This window comes from Opisthocomus hoazin, chromosome 14 (genome assembly GCF_030867145.1).
Source record: "Opisthocomus hoazin isolate bOpiHoa1 chromosome 14, bOpiHoa1.hap1, whole genome shotgun sequence".
Classification (NCBI taxonomy): domain Eukaryota; kingdom Metazoa; phylum Chordata; class Aves; order Opisthocomiformes; family Opisthocomidae; genus Opisthocomus; species Opisthocomus hoazin.
The window spans coordinates 21,396,068-21,411,580 of record NC_134427.1 but is presented as its reverse complement, the minus strand read 5'-3'; the positions used below and the strand labels follow the sequence as shown (position 1 = coordinate 21,411,580).

At 41.7% G+C, this 15,513-nt stretch overlaps 1 protein-coding gene across 3 annotated transcripts in view; it reads right to left on the bottom strand.

Moving 5' to 3' along the window:
- The window catches only part of ABCB7 (ATP binding cassette subfamily B member 7), a 44,389-nt gene extending 29,439 nt beyond the window's left edge, over positions 1 to 14,950 (bottom strand). Inside the window, exons 1-5 of one of the 3 annotated variants that reach the window (XM_075435259.1) lie at positions 14,368 to 14,495; positions 14,150 to 14,275; positions 13,355 to 13,496; positions 8,190 to 8,267; positions 6,478 to 6,564 (exon numbers count right to left, since the gene is read on the bottom strand). In XM_075435259.1, coding sequence (XP_075291374.1) covers positions 6,478 to 6,531 — 54 coding nt within the window. In that variant the 5' untranslated portion in view covers positions 6,532 to 6,564; positions 8,190 to 8,267; positions 13,355 to 13,496; positions 14,150 to 14,275; positions 14,368 to 14,495. Of the gene's footprint in view, positions 1 to 6,477; positions 6,565 to 8,189; positions 8,268 to 13,354; positions 13,497 to 14,149; positions 14,276 to 14,367; positions 14,496 to 14,782 lie in introns of those variants that run through there. The other 2 variants (XM_075435257.1, XM_075435260.1) reach the window with 2 other exon arrangements.
- Between the last annotated feature and the right edge of the window lie 563 nt (positions 14,951 to 15,513).

Below are 15,513 nucleotides of genomic sequence, written 5' to 3'. Positions count from 1 at the left end.
TAACAATGTTTGAGACTAGGACTCCATATTACAATTTCAAGTTCTAAGTTTTCAGCTTTATATCCATAACATGCTGTTAAAACAGATGAATTGTTCTTAATTCACATGTCCTCAAGAGTGCACGTATAGCTAGCTGTAAACGAAATACAGAGAAAGCCACAATTCACCATAGCTGAAAGACTTCACAGAATAAACAAACTGACCCTTCTTCTTTATCTTCTCAAGGTTTCTCTACAAAATGCAAGGGCTTGGTATTTCTTCCTCAGAAGCTGTTTCAACATAGCATAGAAACAACAGGAGGGAAAATGCAAAAAAATAAAAGCATTTAATGAAGTTACAAAAAACTAAGGCAAGAAGGAAGTCTGAAAGGTCTACAATAAACATAAGTAGTTTGGAGAATATTCTGTGAGTCACAATAGAATACAATATTAAAAAAAAATCACTAGCAACTCAACTGACTCTGAAACTGAATACTTATGCTGATACATAAATCGAACTGAATATAAATTTCAGCTCAGATTATTTGGTTGCATTACTATATATTTAAGCACTTCCAACAGTCACTTTCAGAGCTTTTTGGTCATCTTCGCTTTTGCAGAGAAGTGAGAAATACTCTCATTCTGCCCATGTCTGTTAGGGCATGTTTTCAGGAGCCCAAAGGACAGTCCTTCAACGGGTGCCCAATGAAGTTATGACTACCAGCAAGAAAACTATTCTAGGGGCCTCCACTCAGCTTCCAATGTCACCACTTCTTTTAACAGAATGACCCCTGAAGTTGGGTCATCAGGCTTCATGAGGACAAAGATGTACACAGCCACACATTAGCTTAACTGATTACGTGAATTTTTAATGAATTCTTCAAATACGTTCTCTTTCTCTGAACCTCAAATTTTGCCCTAAATAAGACCACAATTCAGTTAACAAGTCTTCTTGAGAAATATTAGGTTTTTTTGGTTTGAGGCTTTTTGGGGGTTCTGTTTTCAGATATTTTTTGTTGTTGTTGACTTTGGTTGTTGCATTTTTTAGATAAATACAGGTTATTTTACAGATGTATAGATGTCTGTATCACACTTGACATATATTCCACTAAACTCCCAAGTTCAATATGTTATCTGAAGGCTAAACCGTGCTATCCAAGCGAGAACAGCAGCACGTGCAGTATCAACAACTTGTTTGTCTGTGTTGGTTACCCTGGGGGATAATCTGAAAGACACCAAGCTTATCTAAAGCTGAAGGGAGGGCAGCAAGCAGCAGCTAATCTCTCCATTTCAGGCAATATTTTGTAGTCGGCAGGAGTGGGGGAAACAAAAAGTTAGTCCATACCTTCTAAAGATGACTTTCCTTTACAGAAGTCAGTAGAAATGAGGAGTTTTACAACACCTTTTAATGTTTCCCTCACTAGATTGTGTACTTCAAATGCTCTCTCCTGGACTTGAGGATAAAACAGATCAGAATAGAAATTCTCTGTTAAGGTCCAGTGTGAATGAGCAAGAAAGGAGAATAAGATTGCTGAGGTAACCAGGGAAGCCAACCCTGTAAATGTAAGCTTTTAAAAGCATCACAAAATTCATCTCAGTGCTTCTAGTGATAGCTTCAAAGAAAACCAAAAGGTAAGAAACATTGCATTTTGTCAACAATTACAAATGTATTGGAGCACTATACAGAATAAGCACGTATCAAATGACTTTTAGAAAATGGATATGTGGAATATTTGTACGTGAAGAGAGGATGCAAACCGTTTCTGGTGTGTCCTACCCATTCAGGAGATGGGGGTAGCTGCTGCAGCATACACATGAATCTTTCCGTTTGAGTCAAGCATGTGCATAAATAGCAGTTCAAACATTTGGAAAATATCTTTGATCACCACTTACAGGTTAAAAGGAAGTTATAAAAAATTGGTATCACATTAACACAAAAGATACTAGTGCAGCCAGAGCAGTTCTAATTTTATGTTGCTATTGGCTAGTCAGACTTCGCACAGAAAAGCTATTAAAAAAGAATGAAAAACACTGGCTGCAAACAAGGAATTTATTTCCGTTTCTTCATGGCTCAGACAGTGACAGAAATAAATCCATTCAGAAAAAAAGTCAGAAGGCAGCCAGTCATTTGCCAAAGGCCTTGCACAGGAACAAGAAGAAATATCAAAGCAGATGCACAATGCACACATATTACATCAAAGTTTACCATGAAATAAATGTTACTGTTGTACAGAAACATGAGTTGAAAATGGTTTAAATATGCAAGTGGCAACATTAAGAATTAAAATGAGCAATCTGTTAAATGGACTCAGGCTCTTTTATGATTCTCTGTGGTATATAAAAAGGTTAAGAGATGCATTTTTTTTTTTTTTACCTCATTTTAAGTGGCAGTAATGTTTTGCATTTTCTTCCAAGGCCTACTTCTACAGAAATGGAAGGAAAGTGTTGTGAATCTAATATTAATTGTGGATTCTCCTTCTCTGGAGATATTCAAGACCCACCTGGACAAGGTCCTGTGCAGTCTGCTTGTAGGTGACCCTGCTTGAGCAGAGGGTTGGGCTGGGTGACCCACAGAGGTCCCCTCCAACCCCGAACATTCTGTGGTTCTGAAATATAGCAGGAAGCAAAGAAGAAAAGCTTTTTCTTCTTTTTGAATTCAGCGCATTTTCACAACACACTACCAAAAACTGAAGACTATTTGGAAAGCAACGAGCATTGGCCATCTCCCTGTCCCGTTCCCCACCCCCCATCCCATCCAGGTTCTGGACCTCTTAAAACACCTAAAGAGGGGAAAAAAAGAATGTCACCGTTCCTCTTGACAATCTCAAAGATTACTGACTACGGCAAAGCACTCACTGAGCTCACCCTGTGACTTTACAGATAAAGCCTATGCCAGGATGATGAGCTATCAGAAGCGTGATGGAAGAAAACGGTAGTTTGACTTGCATTTAAGCCGTCATCGCTGATGAACGAAAAAGACCCAGTCCTGGCTCCCTGTGTACTCACTCACAAAGCTGCATCATCCTCTGTACTTACTGTACATCTACATGTCTTACATCTGCACGGGGTTATTCTGCAAACCACTAACAGCTTGCTTCCTCGCCTGCTTTTTCCTCTCTTTGCAGCACCCATTTGTCCAGTCCCAGTCCATGCCTCGCACCAGCTCCGGAACTCATGAAACACCTTGAGTTTGTTGCAGGGTTTTATCTCAGTAAAGAGAGTCAGATAAACCTACAAATTCAGTAGCATGAGAAAAAGCATGGCTGAGAACAGAACTTACGTTTTGGGTTATTTTTTTTACAGCAAGAGGCATTTAAATTGTTTCTGTCCACGATATGCAGCTTGCTGTTGAGTGAAGCAGCAGCAGTTGTTTGGCAAGGGAGGGGGTGTTCCCACCAGTTGGTATTTTTCAGCTGGTTCACTTCACGCTAGCTCACTAGCTGACCATACAGTGACTTATCTAACAACAGGCCAAGGTGAGACAGGAGGTAGGATTCTTTTTGCAGTTGCCTTATCAGCTTAAATAAATGTCACACTAGGGCCTGAATTTTCCTTCCAAACTTTGGGAAAAAAGTACTTAAGTCTTCTGTCTTTGTATTATCCATCCATCCACAGAAGGCAAGCAATGATCAGCAAACTAAACAGCAACCAAGTGAAATGGTGGTAGGGGAAGGTAATTATCAGGGCTTCATCGTGACTATCAGCCTTTCCATAAGAAAGTAATATATGTCTGCTTACCAACAAGCCAGGCACCAGTATTTATTCCCAGCTATTCTGTGTACAAAAGACTAACACAAAAACCCCCAAACGAACTAAAGAACAATACGGTTTTCAGTTTCAGTATTGAGCCCCTCAGCCACTGTTGCAAGTAAAAATTATTTGGTAAAAAAAATTCAACACAGATGTGTAAGCTTCTCTCCTAGTCACTGTAAGATGAAGGTAACATGCCCTTCACACTCTGTGTTTATCCTTAGCATTCAGTTCTGTGCCCCCTGAAGCAGCTATAAAATGGGCACTTTAAAACATCTACCCCAAAGTCATTTTCCTGAATGAACAGGCTGGTTTGGCAAAAAAATTCTGGAAAAGAGAAAGGTGTAATATAGCAGACATTTATATCACCTGCAGTTTTCCTAAAAGCATAATCCTAGGGAAAAAAACCTCTCATGCGGTAAATCGGGTGTCAGTACTTCTACACACCGAATACACGTGTGTGTACACACAACTGCACTTGTGACATCGGATTTCCTTCCCTTCATTTTTGCTGAGAACCTCTGGGCTTTTGCACCCAATGCTACTCTTCTTTTTTTCCACTCTTCATGCTTTCCACCTCATTTACAGCTAGCTCTTGCTGCTTTCTCCTGGACAGTCCTTAAGGGTTGACATTTGGTTAGTTATACAACAACCTTAACTGACAATGTCCTATATTAATACATTATAGCTCCATTTATTGGAATAAAAAAAAAATCAGGGGGTTGGCTTATACAGGAATAGCTGCAAGTAATGGGTGAACAGAGAATGCCACTGGAACACTCAGACTGCCTAGCAGGCTAAAAAAAAACATCAGCTGGCATCAAAATTTCTGGCTAACACATTCCTAATGAGTTTTAATGTTAAGGAACATCCACTGTAACATAGCATTTTGGTAAACAGGACCTTCTATTTCCTTTCTGAACAGAGAAAAGACTGAAATTTAAATTTCTCAATGATGCCAAACTGTAAACCTTTGAAAAGTAGTAACACCAAAGAAAGTACGTGATGATTAAACATGCAGTACCTATAATGAATAAATAGATTTGTCCCAGAAGTTGCCCACCACATGCGGAGGGGTTCAGCTGAAAATGTCCCCATTTCAGGAAATAGCTTTTTAAAGAAAGAATAAACAGCATTTTTGAAGATAGGTCAGTCATGAAGCTGAGTCTGTGAAATACATTTGCCACTGAACCACATGAGGATGGTTTGTTCTAGGTACATACAAAAAAATATTTTCCACAGAGTTGTGAAAAATGAAGTTCAGACAGCAAACCGTAAAACAAGCAAGCCGATCAACACACCCAGGCGAACAGAAGTTCCAGTAGGAAGAAAACCTAAGAAGAAATAATTAAGCCCAACAGAAGCGTGATTGGCAAAGTGACAACAGAGAGGACAATACTCTCCTCCCATTTACAGGAGAAATACAATCCATAATAATTCTATTCCATAACATATATAATCAGGGTAAACATGAAGAAGGATCGCCTGCTGCTGTTTTGCCTAGGAAATCTTTGGAAGAGCCTATACCTGTTGCAAGGAGGGTCTTAAAATGAGTCTAAAGTTAATGTTGCATACAGAGCCAGTAGTACCACTGACTGAAGATGTCCAATTATTCCGTTTCCTCCCGTGCTTTACACAGAAAAGACTACAGATGTTTGCTAAAACAAGCTGGTTGTACTTTAGGTTATGAAACTCTTACTACCAAAGCATAAATTTTCATAGCATCTCTCACAACTTCTGCCTGTAGCACAGTCAGGTTTGGACTCAGTGAAGGGACAACTCTCTGATCAGAACTCCAGAGGAAAGCCAAGATTTAACTCTTCAGTTTCTTTACAAATGAGGCTGTAGGAAAGATGTCATCAGAACAGTTAAGTATGAGCAAACCAGCCCTGAAGAGACCTGGATTCTGCACTGAAATTTCAGTCTGTCATCAACATGGTCTTCACCAGTTTTAAGAAGAACCCACCCAAGTTTGAACAAGTTACAATCATCACAGAATCATTCTGCAAATACACAAGGCATCAGAAATAAGCCTGCACAGGAGGTGAGAAAATGAAAGTTACATAAACTCAAGAGCTTTGATTTTGCAATTTTAATCATGCAAAGTTTATATCGTGTTGTTTTAACCAAAAGCTTGTCTCGTTTTCTAACTGTAATCACTTGGTCTAATAAAAGATACTGCTTCTCCTTACACAGCTATCATAATTATTTTAATATGTGCTTCCTGAATATAAATACAGTCAAAATATGTCAGATGCATTAACATTAAATCCAAGTAAAAATATATGCAGTTTAATTACCTCTCACTCAACCCCCTTCATGCACAATTTTACCAACTGATGCACTGACTCCTATCCACAAGCTGATTTCTACTATTCTGAATGTCAAGTCACAGGGAAATATCAGTCACAAACAAGGATAACAAGCCACAATAAATTATAACGAACATACTTTCCATGAAAAAAAATCTAACATAATGCAGATCAACTTCAGAGGAGTGTGTGACAGTAAGATTGTGTTCTTAGTAAAAAAACTGAAGCATCTTAACACAGTTGTTACAAACATTTGGTGATTTAAGAGTTAGTCAGCCTACATCGACAATTAAACAATATTTACTCTGCTACAGTATTCACATATCTAGTAACACAGTTTTTCACAAACCATTGCTTGGGGTCCTGGGAGGGGACGGGGGGGAGCTGATCACATTTTTTTTTACTTAAAAAGCAATAATAATTAAGCAATTTTTTACCCCTTCCTTTGGATCCGTGTGAAGCCCTCCACCTGCATGACCATGCCAACACATTCTCCTTTCTATCAGCCGCCACCTCGGGAGGATCTGTGTGAAAATGAAAAGTCAATTTGCAAGAACCTCAGGAAACATGCATGCAAAAGCCAACAGAAAGAAGAATTACTGGCCTGTTTCCCCTCCCTCATCCTCCACCTGTATCAGCTTGTTTTAATAAAAGATACTACCTCTTTCTAAAAAACCTTCCCCTGCTTAAGGAAACAACAGTAAGAAAGGGACTAGAAATCTAGCAGTATAGTAAAGAGCACATTCCAAGCAGGCAGGAGGCAAAGATAACAGAGCCTTAAATATTTCAGTCAAAGGGGCACCTAAAAACTGAAGAGGGGACTAAAGAACATCGAAAAGAAATTGAAGTTTTGGAGGATAACCATACTCAGGCACATTAATATATGAAATGGAACACACTTAATAATAGTCTTTCCATGTACATAAAGAGTAACCTTACTTGGGGGCAAAATAGATAGATAAATCTGCTTCACACTTTTCTGTCAAGAAATTATCACCTACTGGTGCCATACAACAGACACAAGTTAACCCAGTCCAGAGCCCCTGCTGCAACCCATGTACAGCACGTACAGGTGCAGCGAGGAAAAGAACCTGCTTTTTAAAAACAACTGCTCACTTCTCTTAGCATGTGGCCAAGACTCCCTGCTAAATAAATACAGAGAAAATTTCTGAAAGTATTAATGCACGTATACATACTAGAAAGTACTAAGTCACTACCACTAGGCATTTCTCCAAGTTCAATTTCAAAGCGCCTGCCACAAACAATGGAAGTTTTTCTGAAAGAGTCTGCATTTTGTTTAGAAGGTTTGCTACACGTTGACAATTTCCGGGTTCAAGTTATGTAAAAGCTCCCTAGGAATCTCATCTTGTGTATATTGTTTGATAGCAGACCTCAGGGTTTCCCAAATCAAAATTTCCACTTTTCTTATTTTAAAGAAAAACATTATAAAAAACATTCTAAGTAGATTTCACGCTTTGAAGCCACAATGACCCTCAGAAGATTTCAGCTGCTTAAGTTAGTTTTATGGGTGGTTATATTTTTTTTTGTAATAAAACAAAAAACAAATACATCTCCTAGCTTCACTCCAGTAAAGTGTGTACTTAGAAATGTGTCACCATTCTGTGAACAGTAAAAACTACATCTTCCTCATGTTTACATTAGTGTTAACGCAAGCAGACCTTGTAGGAGCAAGAGCCTGACATCCTGACACCCAGAATGATGTGAATAAGTTTCCAGGGTTTCTTGATATTCCACAACCTAAGCAGAATTTTGAAGTAATAAAGCCCCACACACTCCAGGAAAACTCACAGCTTTCTATGCATTGGTATTTTCTATGCCTGACAACACAAATCTCAGTATCAACACACAAAACCTACATATATTAAGAACTGTTCTTTGGAAGTTACTGTATTACTATTAGTTTACAGAAAAACAAAAAAGATTTGAGCAGAGTGCAACAGTCTGCAGCTTCTAAGCGAAGCTATCTCCTTTTCTAGAGGCAGAAACATAAATTGCCATTTAACCTGCTGCACTTCAAAACTGTAAATAGTGAAATTAAAAAAAAACCCAGCAGACTAAACTGAAAGATGCTCCAAGGGCTTGAATTTCCTCTGACCTGCAAGCAGGGAGAAAAACAATTTATACTCACCTCTGAAGCCTCTAACAAAGGCCTTGAATAATCTCCCCCCAGACTGTGCCATGATCTTTGCTTGCAGATTGGTGGAATCTACATAATAAAAAGCGGGGGGGGGAGTGAAAACGGAGTCATGCAGAACGTGCACTTCACATTCAGCGAATATTCACCTAGTTTACGTAAACAACCATAACATGAAAGCACTGCAGATGGCTTTGTTTTTTAACAACTGACCACAGAAAGAGAAAACTGGTGGGGAGCAGCTGTAAAATAAATTAGATTCAACCATCAAAAATGCTAAGTGACAACGAACCCTTCCCTTCCCTGAATTCCCACTCCCACCAGACTTCGTTTCTTTTGTACCATGAAAGCCCAAAGTTTTCCCTTTCCTCTCGTTTTAATTTTCTCCCAGGCTGTCTTCTGACTTCTTTCAAATACTCTTTTGTTCTGCTTTTTCATTATGAATTGTCATTCTTACAGGTTCTGCCATTTCCAAGTCCTCTTAGCTCAGCTCATGCCGTGCTTGTCTCACAGACCACAAGGCTAATCAAAGCTACAGCTCCTGACTGGGAAGCACTGGGACCAGCGGGAATCTGAGCATGGCTGACTACAAGTTTTAGGTAAGCAGGACACGAGATACCCAATATTCACATATCTGTCAATGCATCTTTAACAGATACACTGCTAGGCACCAACTGAGCACGCTTTACATGTTACTTCGTAAGCAATTAATTTTCCGTAGGAGTTTCAAAGGGCCATTTGTTTTCCTTCGCTGGACTAGCTGGCAGCGCTTCCCAGTGCTGAAACAGGGACCTCTCTTTCGGTTAGCAGTGATGGTGCCGCATCATCTTTGTCACATCCAATGTTACATCTTTTACTGCTCTGTTGCAACACTAACCATACACCTCATATTATATAAAAATCCCTACCACAGAGTAAAACAGCAAAAGAACTGCTCATCAGCCCAAGGCAAAGGACACACGTCAAAATGGAAAAAAAAAGAACTTGATCACAAAAAAGGGTATTTTTAACCTTGACAAACAGAAGTACCGTCATGTATTTTATATCTTGCCTTAAACATGCCTTTGCTCTTGTCCTAAGACACATAACCTAAGATACAATTTAGTCATTTTTAAGAAAATGAAGATCATTCCCCCCCCAAGTCACCACATGGGACCTGCTCATTTCAAACATTTCCATTATATGACATTACATACAAAGAATAAACACTATAATTATACATTTTGCACTTGGTAGAGCTAACTGGCCTGAGTGAACTGCCCTGATGCTTCCAAGACCCAGGTTACATAAAGGAGCTGCATTTATAAAGCACTTCACTGTAGATACACTCATAACTTTACAGCTTCATGTCAGCACAGAGGATTCCATCTACACTAATATGCCCTCCATACAAACAGTGACCCTTTCATGAACAGAAAATACAACGCAAAAAGAGAAGGACTTCAAGACGCCTCAGTACATCCCAAGTTACTGCAAATTAACGTAACCTTACAAAGGCATGGTTATTTTGCAAAGAAGTTCCCACCAACAAGCGAGAGGAGGAGTAACCACTATCACTGCACCCGGGAAGTACCCAGAATCCAACACCAAAGCAGGTCCTACAACCCATACAAACGGCGGCAGCGGTCTCTAATTCAGCAAAGGCAGTTACGTCAACACAACTCCACCTGCTTCACCAGTCGGAGGCCACTCAGAAGTAGGGATTGAACCACGACAGTTTAGAATTTATAGCAGAGACACAATTCAGGGCGAGAGGCTCAATACCAACTAGTCCTGAATTCACACTAATGAGACCGAGTTCCTGTCTCCCCCAGCCTAGAGTGCAGTCAGTGTATCGAATGCCTCAGCATCTTTATGGCAGCATTTACACTTCTTTAAACACATGATTTTGATAAAAGACTGTTAAGACACCATGCCGAAGAGAAGTTTAGAGGCTGATGAACCACTGCTCACAACTATAGCTTTGGCTTCTCTTAAGACAACACAGCTGGAACCTCTCCTGAGCAATACCCTTCTCTCCTGCTTGGCCTGCAAGAAAAAAACCTTGAGTACTGCAAGAACTGAAATTCAGCTATTTAACTTGGAATGCACTTTGTTGTTGTATATTCCTAGTACATGGCAACAGACAACTGATGCTCCAAGAGCTATCGGAAAGTAGCTAATTACTGTTCTCCTAGACATCCTCACAGGATGTCATGAAAATACCTTACTAACAATTCATATCCTTTGACCCCAAAGTTCACAAAGTTCTCTTCTGACGTATGAGATAAACAACATTACAAAAAACTTCCACTGAAACGCCAGCAGATATGGTCTCAATTACTGTGCTAGGCAGTCTGCGTACTTGACTGAAGCTATGAACTGTCATGTGGTTCAGAAATCAATACAGCAAAAAGTTGAAAAGATTTGCACAAGGTACACAGGAAAACTTGTTCTTATTTTCAGTCTTGAGCCTGGAAGACTGGAGGTTTCAATCCTCTCCCAAGCTTCTGCTAAAAATCAAGTCTCAGCAAAGAAATAAAGAATTAAACAAGGTGAACAACATATTCACCGTTAAGCCCTCTGCCCAGCACAGTATTATTAGCAAAACTGCCCAGATGAGTGGGACTGAAGCTTACCCTGGCACTCTCCACATATCCTGCAGGCAGACTCGGGACTCCCTCACTGCGACTCCTTCCCAACAGATTTAAGATGACAAAGGACAGGCATACTTGAACCTTACTGCAACAGATAAAGTACTTGGCCCTTACTGCAACAGATAAAAGTAGCAGGTTACTGCCTTAAAGCAGAAGGAGCATGTCCTTTTTATTTCCAAATTTCAGAAATTATGCAGGGAACTTTAACTCTGGCATTTCCTAACTTTCAAATGCCTGACTCTGCACCACTATGTTCTTTTAATGTGTTTTTGGATATGATTCTATATACTCTACAGGATGAAACAGATGTCTAGTACTGACTGCACGTGAAAGTCATATTGCTGAAGTGTCGTGACTAATGTTGGTAGTTTAAATACTATAAACACCAACAAACAACAGGGATTAAACACATTTGCCCAAGGTCAAATCCACACTTAAGAGTTTCTCTCTAGACCATGTTACACACTGCTCCAGACATACCGCGCTATTCTAATGGGGGTGTTTTTTCAAACTGTAGCAGAAAAGATAGTTGAAGGTAGGATTCAAGTACCTGTGCAGTATTAAAGTCCCACTGCTAATTTTGTCGAGTTTGCAAAGCAAGAAAAGAAAAAAATCAATAGGGAACAGCAGAGGAAGATTAGAGAAAGGGTGAAAATATTCTGGTACAAATATAGACTAAACTGTCACCAATATGAGCAATATAAACTCAATTGGAGTTACATTTAACAACGGCCAACATGCAATTGCTCTGTACACACATCCAGAGCAAAGGAAACCAAGAAGGTTAACAAAAGGATACCTTAAGGAGTTTCCCCTGTAACATCTTACTAATACACCCTCAGATTTGGCTTGTTTTGGTAAAACATGGAAAACCCACAGACCATCCCCACAGCGTCCCCTACCACAGGGAGCGGTGCTTCCCCTGCACCCCCCTCATATTCCCCATATGACTTTCAGATCAACTTCCCGTATCTGTTCTACTTCATTATACATCCTTCCTCACAAGAATTTTCACTGTTATTAGATGTCAATGTCTATAGACAGACATAGAGGACTGCTGATCTGCTCAGCAGCAATACTTCTTCTACAAAGGGATTCTGAAAATTCACAGAATTTCAAATACAGCATTACAAAGCACATATCTGTCAGTAAATACTGTTGACTAACGGAGACTGTTGATTAATAGTTCCCATGCATCAAGCTGTACAACTACACCATCAGAGTCTAGAAAAGAGATTTTAGCAATGCGCATGGACATATGAAATGACGTCTGGACAATAAACTTCAGTATAATTTTACAGAACAGACCAGGCTTCAGGTAACAAAAAAAGCAACATACAAATAAATTGAACAAAAATGCCTGAAGCTTCTCTTACAACCACTTCCAGAGCAAGGGATATTACTAAATTATGTAGAAGAACGTGTTCTTTATCGCATGTCATGCGGCAGCTGGAAGGGCAAGATAATGCAAGGGGAAAAAAAAAAAAAAGAAGTCTATTCTCTTTTTTACTGTTACAGTTATAATAATTTACAAAGCCCTGCTTTCTACAACTGCCAAAGTCCTCTTTGAAAGAAACTCCCCAGTGTATTTCTTGACTTACACAAATTCCTAGTAAAATAATTATCCTGAGTTAAAGGCTGTTGGACCTTTTCAGTCCAATGCTATTTTCCTTCCATTTAAGGTTTAGGTCAGATAGAAATTGCCATGGCTTTTCTTTTGGATGCAGGCAAGCTGTTCTACACAAAAAATCTCTAAGCTCCCTAGAAAAAAAATACAGCCTTTGTCTGGTTACTTGTCAAAGAGTACCAAGCAGGCCACATCCAACACACTCACTCTCTCTATTACTACTCAGCAGAGATCCTACATTCAAAATACGATTTTTGACACGATGAACCCCTGACTACTCTAGCCGCCGGAGGGTGAACCGAAGGAGCCACACTTATCAAAATACAAACTGATCTCAGTATCAAGAAAGGGAGTCTGATCACAGTTTCACAATATTTATGACACCTGTTTTTCCCCTCCATAAATCTGTTTTCCTCTCCAAGTTACAAACAGTATACAACTCATTACTCAGAAAAGCAAGACTCTGATCAAAACTACTGAAAAATGTAAGCATGAGGGAAGAAAGACGTGGATCTGCAACGCAACAGCACCCAAACAACTCTACTATATTTGGATCTCATTGTACTAAGTTGCACAGAAAATACATATATCGCATTATAATATAATTCAGCTTACAATTAATTGTAAGCTTAAAAAAAGCTCACATCTGAGATACAACAACACTGTTGGTGCAGGCACAATATTTCTTGAACTAACTGAAAAATGGGAAGAAGAAAAAAAAAAAAGAAAACTGAAATTGCAGGACAGTGCATTTTCCTCCATCAGCAAATTTAATTAAATGTTAAAAAAAATGTCAGCTAGTCCGAAAATTCTGAAGGACGTTATAACCAAAAACTCCAGAACACTAAATCTGAGCCTCTTACTAGATAATAATCAAGCAAACGTGCACAACTCACATAAAATGTGTTGTTTATTTGTCGTAATGTGGCACAAAGTTTTTATTTAACAAACTGTAAGGTCTTGCTTGTGCATGTAATTAATTCAGATTTTCATCCAACAGAGCTTGATGCAGAAGTGAAGTAAAAATTAATCACCAGACTGTAAAAAAAAAAGCATAATTTACTCCCTTTAACACAGAAATGCCTAGAAACTAAAATGCCAAAGAGATGAGCACATATATACGTACAACAGACACAGCCTTGGCCTTTGAGTTCAGAAAAATCTAGCGCAAATCGACACTTAGCAACATGCAGCAATTAAAACTTCTCAGCAAGCACTGGCGCTTCTCACGTGAAAATAAAAACATTCCAAAGGAAAACAGGTTATAATTAATACATCCGGACAACAGTGTACTATGTTGATATTCACTAACACTTTCACTAAGTGAGTTTCCAGGAACTCTGGACAATACTGAGTACCCAGATATATTTAACATCTCCAAATACACAGGAAAAATATTTGGTTTACATCACCTCCAACTCTCAGCTTCTTGTCTTGCTCAAGTTTCAAAACTAGAACCACCTCCCCCAACTAGAACCCCCTCCCCAAAATTTACTGCTTCAGTCCTGCTTGTCTCCTCCACTCAGTAATAGGAACTCAACCGTAGTCCGTGACAGAACTCTGCCTGTCAGCAGTAACTAATCAAGGCAGGCGACAACAAACAGCTAGTCAGGAACAGCGGTACTCGGGGGGTCAAAAAGGGGGGGGGGGGGGGAAAAAAAAGGTTGTTATCAAACAGAAAAAATAGCTACCTGAGAGTTTAGGGAAAGTTCATTCACTTAATCCTTGTGACAAGCTTCCTTCGCTCACTTTGAAAATTGCATATGAATTCCTGAACGCTGGACTCGGTCAATTTGAGATACGCGCTCAATTCTTTACTTGCAACAACAAAAAAAAATAATCCACTGGAACACGTTACAGTCTTCCACCGCTGACAGAAAGAATTCCAGTTTCAAATTCCTTTACCTACCTAAGGGCAAAATTAGCTGCCAGCCTAACTTCTTGTCCCTCCAAGCGTTCCGCACCCGTCCAAAGCCGTTGTTTCCTCAATGCTCGTCCACAAAAAGTTGCCCGAACGCCCCGTAAACAGCCAGAGCGGCCACCGGCACCCGGCAGGGAGCGGCTCAGCCTGAGGCCCAGCCGTGCCCAAGGCTTTATCAGCCACGACCAAGGCCCCCCCCCACGGCCCCTCTGCCCACGGCTCCCCCGCCGGGAGCCAAGCGGTGGCACCGACCCCCCCCCCCCCCGCCGCCGGCCGGGAGACGACGGCTGACAGCCGGGCACGGCGGGGAGGAACCGGGCTGGCGGGGGCAGCACGGCGGGGCCCTGCGCCTCTCCTCAGCCCCTCACCGCCCGCCCTCGGCCGGGCCGGTTCCCCCACGTACCTGGCCGCTCCCCGGGACGCCGCGGGCCCGCTGCCGCCCGCTCCCCGCAAGCCAGCCGTGCGCGGAGGCGGAGGCGGCCGCCGGAGGCCGCAGCAGGGCAAGGGCGAGCAGCCGGCGCTTGCGTGAGGCGGCTGCCACCAGGCTGCGCGGGGCCCCCAGCACCGCCATCTTGCGAGGGCGGCAGAGCAGAGGATTGTGGGACGCCGGCGGACCCGCGGGGGCGGGGCGGCCGCCCTGAGGAGAAGGCGGGGCGCGTCGCCATGGCAGCGCCTCGCTCCGCGCTCCCGCTCTGAGGGCCGCCGCCCTGAGGAGGACCCTGGCCCTGAGAGCCCTCGCCATGAGGGTCCCCGCCCTGGCAGCCCTCGCCCTGCCGCCGCCCGCCATCTCCTGCGGCGACACGGCTTGCCTGCCTGCCCGCCCGCCGGGGCCGATCAGTGCGGCCGGTGAGCAGCGGCGAGGCGGGAGCGCGCCCAGGCTCTCCTCAGCCCTGCCATGGCGGGAGACGGGCACGCTCCCCTGCCGAGCTGAGCAGCGGCCGAGCCCTTCCCGAGCTGTCACCTCCTCAGGAGGATTTTTTTGTCCTGACCGTACAGATAAAGGCATCCTTGTGAAGCGGCGTCTTCAAGCCCAAACCACACGGCTGCAAGCATCGCTCGTACCAGGCAGCAGCTTTATAAAGTCTCTCTCTTTCAGTTAGGGCTCTTCTTCCAAAGCTCTTGCGCTTTCTCTCC